The sequence below is a fragment of the Furipterus horrens genome, unplaced genomic scaffold (assembly GCF_987537825.1).
Source record: "Furipterus horrens unplaced genomic scaffold, mFurHor1.1.pri manual_scaffold_9, whole genome shotgun sequence".
NCBI lineage: Eukaryota > Metazoa > Chordata > Mammalia > Chiroptera > Furipteridae > Furipterus > Furipterus horrens.
The window spans coordinates 99,499,450-99,514,010 of NW_028327179.1; the positions used below are offsets into that span (position 1 = coordinate 99,499,450).

A 14,561-nucleotide genomic window follows, 5' to 3' on the forward strand; every position below is an offset into this window, starting at 1 on the left:
AGTCACAGAACTACGATTTGGAGAACTCATTTTATTACTATCAGTTTCCAAGTAAATCCATCTAAACCAAATCTAATGTCATATCAGGCCTGCCACAAAATTCACTGGATTTAAACCCCCAGTTTAGGATCACACTATGAAAAAAGAGAAGGGGAGTTGACATGTAACAGCTAGTGCTGGAGGGCTTTCCTGTTTAAATTCAAGCTGGGATTTTAGAACTAGCTAAGCATTTGGGGGAAATTTCTCCTTAAGATGGTAGGACGAACAAATGTCTCTTCTATCAACGGATAGGAAATAAAATCATGATTTAAAAAAGACGCTCCTTTATGGTTTCTCACATTCATAACCCGTATTACATTCTCGTTTAAGAAAGGGCCCCGTTCCTAAGACCCATGCAGCAGGGCGCCTGGCTGCGGCTGCAGTGTCCCCAGGCACTGTCACTGCTGACCACATCGGACGCTGCGGCAGCTCAGCTCCAGTCGGCCTCGATCATTGCAAAGAGCTGGCTGAGCCGCTTCTGAATGTCGGGCCCGCTCGGAGCACGACAGGACTTTGTGTGCACTCGGACATGCTCAGCAAGCCTAGACTTATAAATGAAGCCCTTCCCGCAGTCGCCACAGGCGAACGGCCGCTCTGGCCTGTGTATGCGCTGGTGCCTGAGCATGTGTCCCCTTTCCCGGAAGTTTTTGTCACACTCGGGGCAGTGGTAAGGTCTCTCCCCTGTATGTAGGCCTTGGTGGCTGAGCAGCTGTGCCTTCAAGCGGAAACTCTTGTCACACTTGGGACAGTGAAAGGGCTTCTCGCCCGTGTGGGTCCTGATGTGCTCCACGAGCTTTGACTGCTTCGCGAAGCCTTTGCCACACTCGCAGGAGAAGGGCATCCGCCCGCCGTGCAGCAGCTGGTGCGCCTTCAGGTCGGCCTTCACGCGGTAGCTCTTGCCGCACTCGGGGCACTGGAAGGGCCTCTCTCCGGTGTGCAGGCGCCGGTGACTCAGCAGCTGGCCCTTGAGGCGGAAGCTCCGGTCGCAGTCGGGGCACTGGAAGGGCCTCTCCCCGCTGTGCACGCGCAGGTGCTCGGCGAGCTTGGACTGCCTGGTGAAGCCCTTGCCGCACTCCGCACACGGGAACGGCCTCTCCGCGCTGTGGGTGCTCTGGTGGGCCTTCAGGATGCCCTTGAGGCGGAAGCTCTTGCCGCACTCGGGGCACTGGAAGGGCCTCTCCCCGCTGTGCACGCGCAGGTGCTCGCGCAGCTTGCACTGGTGGGTGAAGCCGCGGCCACACTCGCCGCAGGAGAACGGCCTCTCCGCGCTGTGCCGCAGCCGGTGGGCTCTCAGCATGCTCTTCAGGCGGAAGCTCCGCTCGCACTCGGGGCACTGGAAGGGCCTCTCGTCGGTGTGCAGGCGCTGGTGCCGCAGCAGCTGGCCCCTCTGGCGGAAGCTGCGGCCGCACTCGCCGCACCGGAAGGGCCTCTCCCCGCTGTGCACGCGGGCGTGCTCGGTGAGCCTGCACTGCTTGCTGAAGCCCTTGCCGCACTTCCTGCAGGAGAAGGGCCTCTCCCCGCGGTGCACACGCTGGTGGGCCCTCAGCAGGCCGCGCAGGCGGAAGCGCTTGTCGCACTGCGGGCACGGGAAGGGCTTCTCTCCCGTGTGCACCCTCACGTGGCTGGCGAGCGTGGCCCTGGTAGAGAAGCACTTGCCGCATTCCGTGCAGGAGAACGGCCTCTCCCTGGCGCGGCGGCGCTGGAGGGCCACCTGCAGGCCCCCCGTCAGGCGGCGGCGCTCCTCACGGGCCGGACGGGGGCCTGGCCGCTCTCCTGAGCGCACACTGCTGGGCTCCCGGGCCCCGGCGCCGCCTCTGCGGGGGCCTGGCCTCGCCCTGCTGCGCGGGCCCTGGTGAGCCTGCCTGCTGCCCTTGGGAAGCAAGCTCTTGTCGCACCTCCGGCGCTGGGACGGCCGCGCCCCCTGGTGCAGGAGGTGGTGGCTGAGAAGGGTCCGCTTGTGACGGAAGCGCGCGTCACAGTCCGGGCACTGCCACGCGCTCTCCCCCGCGTGCGCAGTCAGGTGCCTGAGCCAGTCCCGCTCCGGGCGGAAGCTCCGCCCACACGGCCGGCACCGGAAGCGCCTCGGAGCGCCAGCACTGCCCGGCTGCTGCGGCGGAGGCTCGGCTCCTTTGCCGAGCTTCTTCCAGGCCCCGCGCGGCTGGTCCTTCGAGTGGCTCCTGTGGCACTTCTCTGAGGGGTTCTTCTCCCAAAAGCCTTCCCTACAGGCAGGGTGAGGGCGCTGGGGGCCCTCCCAGGAGGGTGCTTCCTGCGGGCCTGCGGAACCCCGAGCTCTGGGGCTCGGGGTTCTCTCTCTCTGGGGGCGCTCCCTGGAAGGCTGGGCTGCGGGGAGCAGAGCCCGTGGATCGTGTCTGTCTGGCTTCCTGAGCGTGACGCCTTGGTCAGGCCCGAAGGAAACATCTTCACTCTTTCCTAATAACGGTGCAGAGGAATGCGGGCTCTCAAGAGAATCTGCGGGAAAATGGCGTTCAGGTTCTCCTGGATTCACAGCTTGCTGGCTTCCTGAAACAAACCGAAAATTCAGTCACAGTTCCTGTCTATGGCATGACTACAGGCTCTATCACCAGTGAAGTGACCCAGAACAGTGACCTGTGGTGGCCTGGGAACCCAGCTTCCACTGAGCTGTTCTCAGGGCACGTGTCAGGTGGCTCTATCTCATGACCAGGAATTTGGTGCGAGTCTACCGAAACTAAACGGAACAGACTTCTCAGAATAATACTGAAAAGCGGAAAACAAAGGTCACAAACGTAGGGCGGAAGCTCTGGAACCGACTGTCTGGGTTTGGATTCCATGTGTCCGCTGCAACTTCCGCCGAGGGAATCTCCCTGGGCTTCAGATCCTTCTTCCGTAGAAGTGGGAAAGTAAGAGGCTGTGAGAGTCACAGGGTTAACGTGTGCAAAGTGCTCAGCACGGGCCAGCGTGCTGCAGGCACCCGCCAAACCTTCTCCACTGTTGTGGCTTCAGGACCATCAGACTCACTCCACTTGGATGTGCAGACCCCCTGGACTCAAGAGCAGATGACAGCGGTGCTACTGACCGTGCCCTGACGGACACAGGCCCTGTGCAACCACGAGCGGTCCCATCCCTACGCCAGGCAGCAAGGCCACGTCTCTGCTCCTCCCTCTTTCACACTACTTCTTCGAACCTTTTAAAAAGGTTTCTTGAAAGAATTACAGATGACAAAAAACAAAATAATCTGTGGAGAAGAAATTTTACTCTCCAGAAAGCAGCAGCTAAAAGCTAAACAAACTACTGATGGGATTTCCTGGAATGCTCCCCCCACTGACTTCCTCACCCCATACCTAGTGCTGGCTCTGAGGGATCCATGAGTCTCAGACGCTCCACCAGGACAAGAACGTGAGGAGAGCTATGATTTAGCCATTCAAATAGAGCCGACAGTCCCCAAAGGGAAGGAAGCAATCCCCCCCACCCCCAACCCGCTATGAAGCCCAGCTCACACTTACTGAGCTCTCACTCTGTGCCAGGCAACATTTGAACACTTTACTCTAAATGTAGGTACTATTACTAGCTTCATTTTGCAGCTTAGACAATGAAATACTGAGAGGTTGAATAATTTGCCCATGGTCACCAGAAAAGGCAAGATCCAGACTCAGGCTCCAGAACCCATACCCCTAACCACTATGCTCAACTGTCTTTCTCTAGAATACACCAGAGAGCAAGCCTCAGCCCAGCCAAATAAGACAACAAGATCGGAGAATTAGAGTTGAGAAACCTGAATGTGACATCTCAAGGACAGGCCCTGATATCTTCATACTCACCCCAAAACTGCTCTCTCTCAATTACAGGATCAAAATGCAGATCAGCAGGATTGCAAATTATGTGTCCTGATTTCTGTGGTTCTCCTAAATTCCTGAAGAGCTCTGTCCCCTGTTCAATCCGGGATATCAGTTCTGGTTTGGGAAGTCCACCATCTGCACAGAGAAGCCAAATGAAAGCTTGGTTTCCTTGAGAGTGACATTTAAAAGCATACTGAGTTGTTTTTAAATTTCTTAAAATTAACTCAGGACAATGTATGAAAAGAGATGTCAAAAAACAGATTACAGATTTACACAAAGAAGAGCAAAACATCCCACCATAACATGGGATAAGCTATCTGGACCCGTCAGATGAACTGTGCTATTTTAATTTTGTCTTTGCCCCCATATATCCAGCAATGCTGTCTTTTGTCATGGATTTTACAAAGCCCACTAGAGTGTCCTTTAGGAGTGGTGGGACAAACACTGAGACCACAGACACCCATGGGAGGAGGAGTATGTACCATAGTAAGAACTGGAATGGCTGTCCTAGGAATTTCAAAGTAGATGGCTCCAGCAAAGATACTCTCAGAAGTACTTCTAGTGACAGTGTGAATGACAACCTAAAACACAGCTGAGTTCTGCCATAAGAGAGGGGGTTGTAATGAATGAAAAGAATTAAAATAGTTAGAAGATTCTCTAATAATATGTCCCCATTCCCCTGCAAGAAATGTTTACTCTCTGTATGTTCAAGTAAAACTTTCTTTCAATAATATATATATTTAATACAACCAAGTCATAGATGGCCACAAGCAATTAGCGGACAGTCCAGATCAGAGGAAGAGGAAGTGGGGCAATGCCACAGGACAAGGCGCCAGAGGGGCACAGCCCAGGTGGAGACTCTTCTCCCTGTTCCAGACACCTCACTAGCCCGCTGGAATCTGGCCACAACACCCAAAGAGTTCTAAGGCTGCTCGTATGAAAAACGAAATCATTATCTTCTGGGGTGGCACAGGGTTAATGACATAGGATTACATATATTTATTTCCCTATAGACTTGATAATTGGTTCTTTAGTAATAATGAAAATACAATGATGTAATGTCTTAGTTTATATGTTTCAGAAACACTCTACAGATAGAACCTGGAAAAATAATGGTAATGAAACAAAATGTATTAGAAACCTTGAGATATAAGGAAATGCTGTGGCTGTCAGGAACTGGCAGGAGAGGTGGAAGGAAGAACAGGAGAACTACCACCTTATCTTCATATACAAAAGGGGTCAAGCGATGTAAGTAAAGCTGAAGGCACATAATCTAGAAGTTCATTATTTAGGCTATAAACATGAAAGAAACTATCAAAATCTGGGAGAAAGGGAAAAAGGAGACAGAAAAATGATAGCATATGTAAGATGATGCCTTATTTTTCACAGCAATGAGTTCATTAATGCTGCCTAAATGTGATAAATCAAGAAACAGAAGTGTAAGCATGGCAGTTACATGGACCGAAGGAAACCACAGGAAGAACTAAAATAGAAATGGTTAAAAGTGGTTGCCTTTGGGGAATTAACTGAGTGAGGGGGTAATTATGAAGCAAGAGACTTTTAGCATTTGATGCTTTTCTGAAGGGCCTGATTTTTTAAAGAAATATATTCGATAATGAAAAGAAATATAAAGACCCCATAAGCAGCAAGACTAACAAGAACACACACCCCTACATGCACAGAGACAGCAGCTGTTCATCACCTCAGTGGACAGACAGCCACACCAAACCTCACTGCAAGGGAATGGAATGTGAGCTTTCCGGAGCATATGGACGCCGCTGGAAAAGCTGACAGACACGAATGCCCAAGGTTAAAGTAGCCAGGTGCTTTATGGGTATGAGTTAGGCATGTGCCTGTGTGGACAATCCTGGAACCTGAGAGTAAGAAGTGACTAAATGCCCTGAAACATACTTCGTCACCCCTCACATTCCATGTGGTCTCAAATATTCTCATATAACAATGTGTACCCTTAAGTAAGGATTAGCAGTGCTGACAGAAGTATTAAAAGAATATGGGCTGAAAGGGCTTTTCTGAGCTCATTTCTGAGAATTCTGGCTACATGACAAATAGAACCTCAAGTGACTGAGCCCTTTCCCAGTACCCAGTGCCAGCCTTATCCACAAAGTTGAACACTTCTTACCTAGAGAAGCGAGAATCTCATAATTGGTTTGCATCACATGCTTGTAAAGCTCCTTCTGCCAGGCCTCCAGATTCTGCCATTCCTGCTCCGAGAAGTAAATGACAACATCCTCAAAAGTCAGAGGTACCTGAAATTATATATAAGAGCCACAGTCATGACTGCTACAAAATGACTCCAGCTCCTTCTCATCATCTGAAAGACTTTTGGAGTGGACACTGTTTTTGTCTGTTCGGCAGATTTTCCCTTGGGAATGGCTCCTCCTCTGCTCTAATTTTGGGTATAACATTTGTATTTCATTGTTTTAGTATGCATTCATCTGTGAGGCTTAGCATCTTTTTCATACTTTTTAGGAGGAGGGGTCCACATCTTTGTGCATATCCTTTGTTCAACTGTCTAGTGGGCTCTTACAGTGTTTTAGGGTTAGTAACTCTTTGACTAGCAAATGTTTTCTCCCAGTGTATCAATGGGAGAACCTTCTATTTTGACCCTTTCATTTAGTTAAAAACCTGTCTTTTCTGTATTGTTTCCAGCTTTTTCTTTCATTTTAAGTGTTTCCCACATCACAAATATTCTATTAATTTTTTTAACATTTAGATTTGCAGTCTAAATCTATATATGCGATTGGTGTCTTTATTTACATACATATGGAGAGCCAATCACAAGGCACTATTAAATACACCAATCTTTCTCCATAGATTGAGATATCGACCTTCAGCCTTTACACACAGTTGACCCTTGAAACACCTAGGGGCTACGGTCAGGGGTGCCAGCTCCTGAGCAGCTGAAAAACTGTCTAAGTTTTCATCACGGTGACCCATGGGCATGTCGCCGGCCCCAGCCCTCCTTCCCTCCCTTTCCTTGTCCGCCCCGCGCGCGCGCCCAGGAGCCCCCGGCCCAGGCTTGGCCCGCTCCTGGATCTTCCCGGTCCGCGGTCCGCGTCGTTCGGGTGTTCGGCCACGGCCACGGGCAAGCGCCAGGAGCGACGGTCACCGGCCCGGTGCAGGGCCGGCCCCCACGACTCGAGCCTGGCACGACCCTAGACAGCGCCCCACCTGTCCGCCGCCGGCCCCTCAAACTGGAAACCAAGGACCCGCCCTGTATCTGGACCCCTCTTACCGGAGCCAGCTCGGCCATGGCCCTTCGCGGTTCCACGCGGCCCCCGCGACCGAATCCCAGCACCGCCCGGCCGCCACAGCCTCCCGCTCCGCCCCGCCCCGCCGCGGTGCACGCTGGGACTCGGGCAGGCCGCCGCCCCGCCCCCAGAGCGCCCCGCTGTGGCCGGGAGGAGCGCGCGCAGCCCCAGCTGCAAGTACCAGCGCCGGGGCCGAGTCCCGCTGCCGGCGGAGCCGCCTCCTGGAGGAGATGGATCTTCGCACTCTCTTGGGGGCCCAAGGGTGGCAGGCAGAGACGGAGGCCAAGTGAAGGAGCTGGAAGGGATGGAGACAGAGGTGGCAATGCAGAGTCACCTGGAAGTGGATGGAGAGGGGACAGGGATGCAGACACTTCACTGAGACAGAGCCGGGGAGTGCAGGGGTTCGGTTCCTCCCAGAGCTGACCCCAGTCATCTGGGATGTCACCCCAGGAATCAAGCCAGGTTGGTAAGACAATCAAGGGGCGTCCACAAGCAGGTCCCCTGTGCGCCCTTGGAGGCCCACCCTGCTGGGGACTCGGAGTGTGCAGCCCAACCCCCGCCCCCTCGCGGCCAGAATTGTCCCCGCCAGGAGGTTGGGTATTCATCCCAGTCCTGCCGCTCATCAGGAGGGCGCTTCCGGTCAACCAGGATGCAGGCCACGCTGATATTAACTTTTTGTATAGACCTCTCTCAGGTGGAGGGGGTTCCTTTCCATCCCTCGTCTGATGGGAGGTTTTATTGCGAATGGATGTGTCGTTTTTCAAATACTTTTTCTGTATCAATATATACTTATGTACTATATTAATATACAACATATACTTATTAATGATCCCATGAATTCGTTTAGGAATTAGCAAAAATGCTCAACGTTAAAGTTCATATAGAAAAAACATAATAAAAATAACGGCCACTCCCTCTAAACCTCGGTTTCAACAAAACACTAATGAAATAATAAGCTTGTAGTTTCAACAAATCAATGTGGGGGGACATGAACATTCAGTTGAATATAGCCCAGGGAAGGATTTCTTAAATGCAACCCCCAAATCAAAACTTATATGAGATAAATCTGATGATACCAAAATTTAAATTTTCATCGGACCAAACATTCCTTAAACAAGAGACTCTGGATTGAGAAACACATTTGATGGAGAATGGGTTTGTACCAGAATATAAAAAAGATGAAAAAATTCTTGAGATCTGTTGCACAACAATGTGAATACACTTAACACCCTTGAACCATCCACTAAAATGAAAAATTTTATGTTACATGTTTTTACCATAATTTCAATAAGAGGTTATTTTATAACCCATAAATACATGAAAGAGCTCAACTGTGCTAGAAATCAGGGAAATTAAAATTAAAACAGTAGAGAGGCACCATTTTCACCCCACCTCCCAAAACTTAGGGCACACGGAGCTTTACCTAGACCCAGAATTGGTGAGAAGAAGTGATATTTTCATCTGCTCATGACGGGAGTACAAGTGGCTTACTCATTATGGAGGAAACAGCGGCAACAAAGATGGCACAGTGATGACACGGAACGCTCTATAGTGACGTTACAGGTGAGCACACCACCCAGGAGGCTCCCCTCAGGGTGGGTCCCCGTGGGAAGCTTCAGCGTAAGGGCACCAGGAGTCGTGTACAGAGACACTGCGGCAGCATCTGCAGAACAACAGGAGGCACTCCCAGCGTGTGCACCGACAGTGGGCTAGGGAAGTACAGCTTCCGCTCTCCTGTGATGCAATCAGATGAAGCGTTCGAGGTCGTTTCAGCTGAGAGCCCAAGATGAGCAGGTACGGGCACCAAAGGCAGGAGCGAGACCCAGCGCCCTGCAGGTCTCACCGTCACGTCTGCGACCAGTTCACTCGCCCACCACCAGGTGTAAGAGCGTCAGGTTGCTGGAGACCAGAGCACTGCTGAGACACGCTGTTCGGGCAGACCGTGCTATGAGTACCACTCCTCTGTCGCAGAGGAGTTGGGGTGTTCTCCGCCCCTGACCTTGAGCACAGGGAAGGGGCTTCACAGAGTCCACCAGAGGCTTGGTCACGCGTCCTGCAGCTGGGGTTTCAGTGAGGTGCGTCCAGCTCTGTGGGCAGAGAGGGGCCGCGCCACTCTTTGGAATCAGCAGGTGTTACCAGGGTGGCTGGGAATAAAAGGCAGGAAAGGGTTACCTGGGCCACACAGGAGAGAGCCAAGTTGGAGCAATGTGGAACTCTGCACAGGAGGACGGGGTCATGGACCCAAACTGAGTCTGTGACCCAGATCCTGGAAAGCCCGGAAAAAACGCATTGGCAGGTCATAGAGGCTGTCGGGTGTTCCCAGCAGTGGCCCCGGAGGAATCCCAAGAAACGCCCAGAGTAATTTCAAACACTGGCCAGTCCAGAGAACACAGGCCTGCCCTACTACAGCACGCATCCAGCAAGAGCTTTCCTCCTGTCCTCTCCTCCTTCCCTTCCTTCTGGCTGCCTGAATGCAGCAGTGAGCGCTGGGCAGGGACAGGGACACGAAGGACCATGTCCCAGCGCTCCCGCTTCTAGGGGAGGACAGAAGTTGAATCGTTTCCAGAGTACTGATTATGGCGTGGGCCTGGACATTCTGATTACTGAATTCAGGCTGCAACTTCGGGGCGCTCTGTTACCTAAGAATGATCACTAAAGTCACTTGGACAAGGGGAAAATTTCACCAAGAAAAGTTTAAAAGGGAGAGCATGAGAGGCAAAGATGAGGCTGCTTTTCTTATTACCTCGCAAGGATTTGGAAAAAACGGATCACTCATACATAGCAGTAAGAATGGAAATGGTACAACCACTCCAGAGAAGTTTGACAAATTCTTACCAAACTAAAGGTACACTTACCACATGTGATGGTTGAGTTTATGTGTTAACATGACTGGGCCACGTGGTGCTCAGAGTTTTGGTCAGTACTACTCTGGGCGTGTCTGTGGGGTGTTTTTAAATGAAATTAAGTGTGAAGAGGCCCCTGTGACAAGGAACTGAACCTCCTGCCAGCAGCCAGTGAGGAGCTGGGTCCTCTCTCCAACGTGAGAGTGAGCGTTCAGGGCTGAGACGGGTCCTCGGCCCCAGTCAAACCTTCTGGTGAGCAGCCCCGGCTGACGTCCCATCTGCAAGCTCCTGAGAGACCCTGAAGCAGAGCCGCCCAGCAAAGCCACCCCCGGATTCCCGAACCTCTGAAACTGCAAGACAGAATAAAGATTTGTCATCCAAAGTTGCTAGGGTTTGGTTTATTTTGTATCCAACTAAGAGTCCTGCCATCGATCCTGACCCGCCTGCCCAAGAATCTCCCAGGCCCCCGAACCACTTGGGGAAAGCACAAGAAACACAGGGATTTGGTTTTGAGAGAGAAATTCAAGGAAACAGTTTAGAAAATCTGTGTCATCATGGATTGGAGGGGATGGCTAAAGGAAAGACGGGAAGGCTCAGGGAGCAGCGAGGGCAGGGTACACAGGACAGAAAGCTGAAATAAAAACTGAAGTTCAAATGTACCACCTCGGAGATCTGAGTCCATGCTCACCAGAGTTACTCCCAAGCTTGTAGGATTTGGAGGTTGTCTTGGTCCCACACCGTGGATAACTTGAAAGTAAGCTCAACTCATAAGAGGTGAAGAACCATCTAGTCCTTGCTCATGAAGCATCAGCTTGCCTCTGGGCTGCATCTTCTGCCTGATATGCCATGTTGCTCCAAATGGATCCTTCAGTGACCTTTCAAGCTGGTGCCTTTTGGGAAAAAGAGAATAATTATGGGGTAACAGTTGCAAGTACAGTTGCGCAGGCCTAGCAGCTCTCTGCTGAGTCAGAATCAGCAGCCTGCGTGTGAGTGGAAGTGTAAAGAAGTTCATTAATCACACACCATTGTTAATAAGAGGGGGTATAGCTCAGGGGTAGAGCATTTGACTGCAGATCAAGAGGTCCCCGGTTCAAATCCGGGTGCCCCCTTTGAGAGTCTTTTTCCTCCTTGAGCTGAATTGACAAAGTTCTGTGGAGACCATACGCTAGTCCCCACACAGGAGGCTGCTAGCTGGAGCCGATGAAACGGTGTCTTCACAGCCATCCTTTCTGATTCAGGATCCAGTCAGACACTGGGCACAGCCTTGAAGACCAAGGGGCAGACCCAGTCCATCCCCAAGCCCTCATTGAGGGTCTGTTTCCTGGGACCCCAATGTACCACTTTGAGTATCATCCAGGGGCCAGTCCAGAGACACAAACTGAGCCAGTTCTGTTAACAGAATGTGATGTAAGTTCTCGTTAACCGGTACACCCATCTCCTATAGCTTCTGTGACAGGTGCCACAGCACGGGTGACATAACAACGGCAATTTATTGCCACACAATTCCGGATGCCAGGGTCTGAAATCCAGGGGTCAGACGGGCTGTGCTCTCTCCGAAGGCTCCAGAGGAGGGTTCTTCCTTGCCTCTCTCCGGCTTCCAGAGGTTGTTGGTGATCCTTGGCCTTCCTTGGCTGCCAGGTGCGTCACCCAGTCTCTGCCTCAGTCTCCACATGGCTGTCTTCTGCCTGTGAGTCTCTTCGTATGACACCAGTCACATTGGACTGAAGACCCATACTACACCATGGCTGTCTCATATTAACAAATTCCAGCTTTTTAAAATTATTATTGGAGATATATATATATATATATATATATATATATATATATATATATATCCCTAACCCTGACCCGAAAGAGAGAGAGGGAGAGAGAGAGAGAGAGATTTATCGTTGCCCTAGTGACACATTCATTGGTGCTTCTTGTATGCACCCAGACTGGCGATCAAACCCCCAACCTTGGGGCATCGGGATGACACTGCCAACTGAGCTACCTGGCCAAGGACACATTCCTGCACACTGGGGGCTAGGAATTCAACACTTCATGGGGGGCACACAATTCAACCCACAACAACCAGGAAAGAGAACTGAAAGGGCAGGAAGGAAGATCAAGTGTCATTGCGAGAAACACTCACAATAAAAACACCAGGACACCGGACTTCAGCAGTAGCTAAGGTTTTGTTTATTCACAGGTCTGCAGAGCTGGGTGCACACACAAATAGACCAAGCAAGCAAGCTGGTTTTATACTACACAAGTAGTCCCACCCCCAGCTCCCACTTCCCCTTCCTCCTCCATTTCTCCATGCTTGGATACTCCGGAGTTACAATCTAACGCCATTCACTAAATTAACTGAGGGTAGTAATCTCCTAAATTATTTGTGGAGCTGTCTGGCTACATTTTCCCATTTCCCGGTGTTTGGTGATGAATAGCTTCCCCCTTCCATCCCAGAGGCATTTGCACTGAGCTGCGGAAACATCACTTCCTGACTTCTGGGTAAGCTAATACTGTTGACTCTGACTCAGAGACCCCCAAATTCAAGATTTAATTACATTTGTTCTTGGCTGCTAATTATTTCCTACTCTGGTTTGACAGTCACCAGTTTCTCTGTACCTTACATCATGGAGGTCATTACTGCAGAAGCAGCCACCACTCCAGGGCTGGGGACACGCAGGAGGGGACGAACTCGTTCAATCTCACAAGCTTGGGGAGCGCCCCTGGGGATCAGGGACTCGGATCTCTAAGGGGTGCTGCTGTCCCTGAAGAGTCATGATAAAGCTGGACCTGCGAGCACCGAACTGCACGTGGTCGTCACTGTTGCTACTGGGAGGGACTCTCACTGCCAGGTGACACTGACAGGACCCCAGAGCAGGCAGGAAGGAACAAGTGCCTCCTTCTCCTTCTGGAACCCTGTGGGCAGGACCGACCAGGGGGCCGCCTGGCCAAGGAGAAGCGTGGTTCCCAGAGACCCCGACCCAGTTCCACAGAGCAGAGCCCAGGACGGTGGACCTGGGCCTAGGGACTGACGTTTCTCCATCTCCCCCAGCAGGTGAAGGTTGGCGGTGTGGGGATCTGGGGCCCGGGAGAGGGCTCAGCTGCGTCCTCCCGTGTGGCGTCGTGCAGAGCGCTCCCATCTGTGTCCAGTCACGTGTGTCCTGTCTTTGGGGTGCTCCATGCTCAGTCTGGCCATGGGGACTTTGAGTCTGTTTTCCGGCGCTGAGCACAAAAGCCACTACACAGATGTGACTCTAGGTCCTTCCGGGTGTCAGGGGTGCTCCCCAGGTTACTGCCCTCCTCCAGGGTCTGACGGTGGAGAGGGTGTGGAGCTGTGGGAGGAGGGAGCCTGGTGCTGCTTCCAATGAGGGGGGGATGAGTTAGCAGCAAAGCAGGTCTGGCAACTCAGCCAAGCCACGCGGAAGGGGCGTCTGAGGCAGGCTCTGTGCTCTGGGTGTGGCTGCACAGGGAAAGGGTGTTCATTGGGCCTCACTGGTATGGCAGGGGGTATAGCTCAGGGGCAGAGCATTTGACTGCAGATCAAGAGGTCCCTGGTTCAAATCCGGGTGCCCCCTAGCATTTTAGCCTCTAAAGGTCATAAAGGAGTTCCAGTGTTCTCTCCTCTTGCTGAATCTGGCCTCTGAGTCTTCCTGCAGAGGGTGAGGAAGCAGAGGAGACCCTTCCCACGCAGCACAGGGCTACTCTGCTCAGGTCACATGTTTGTCCCATTCCTCTGATCTTCCCACTCTCCCCTCACCTGGTCCCGGCTCTCCAATGCGAATTTGATGTCCTGGCTCAGATGGAGGACTTTGGTCTTCCTGGGGAGCCAGAGGGAAACCTGAGATCACCTGTAAAGGGACCATAGTTGGCCTGCGGTCCACTTCTCAACAGTGGCAAAGGATGCAGAAGATGGCGTAATGACACATTCCGTATGTTGAGAGGAAATAAGAGTCAGCCCTGAATTCTATTCCCAGCTAAACTGTTCTTCAAAGACAGATAAAAACCAAGAGTTTACCACCAACAGACTCACTAAGGAGAATTTTAAATATATATTTTTGAGAAAAGAAATATGATCCCTGATGGGAGGTCTGAGACACGAGAAGGGAAGTTGAACAAGGAAATTGTAAGCTATGCAAGTAAATCTAAAAATCATTGACCATATAACACAATAAAAATGTCTAATTTATAATTTTTTTTTTAAAGATAGAACTAAAATACTGATTAACAATGACATATGAGGAAGTGGGTCATTTGTGTTAAGGTGGTTATGTAATTGTGGAGGAAGATAAAGATATTAACAGATTTTAAAATTTGCATGCAAAAATGTTTATGATATCATTTTGAAGGTTGCGGTATTGGCTCACCCCCTCTCGGGAGCACGCGCACCTCCCCCTTCTCCCGTGTCTCCCCCTTCTCCCGCATCTCCCTGAGGCATGCTGCCCGAGCCTCTCTCTCCCCTCAGCCCCAAGGGCCCTTCCTCTGCTTCTGTCACTGTGTGCTGAGCCTGTGCAGCCAGCTGGCTCCCTTCCACTACCTTTGTAACTTTCTAAATAAATTTTTTCTTATAATTTGAAGAAATAAAATAAAATAAAGGTTGTGGGTTT

At 51.4% G+C, this 14,561-nt stretch overlaps 1 protein-coding gene and 2 non-coding genes across 3 annotated transcripts; 2 read left to right on the plus strand and 1 right to left on the minus strand.

The window, feature by feature from the left end:
- ZNF786 (zinc finger protein 786) lies at positions 1-7,191 on the minus strand. Its single transcript, XM_090287638.1, has 4 exons — positions 7,111-7,191; positions 5,995-6,121; positions 3,837-3,989; positions 1-2,559 (listed from the first exon to the last, which is right to left on the minus strand). Exons 1-4 carry the CDS (start codon positions 7,126-7,128, stop codon positions 470-472), a joined length of 2,388 nt encoding a protein of 795 aa, XP_090143764.1. The 5' UTR covers positions 7,129-7,191; the 3' UTR covers positions 1-469.
- Positions 7,192-11,006: 3,815 nt separating this feature from the next.
- TRNAC-GCA (transfer RNA cysteine (anticodon GCA)) lies at positions 11,007-11,078 on the plus strand. The gene has a single exon. It is a non-coding gene; the product is annotated as a tRNA-Cys (tRNA).
- A 2,382-nt stretch (positions 11,079-13,460) lies between these two features.
- On the plus strand, positions 13,461-13,532 carry TRNAC-GCA (transfer RNA cysteine (anticodon GCA)). The gene has a single exon. It is a non-coding gene; the product is annotated as a tRNA-Cys (tRNA).
- Positions 13,533-14,561: the final 1,029 nt, after the last annotated feature.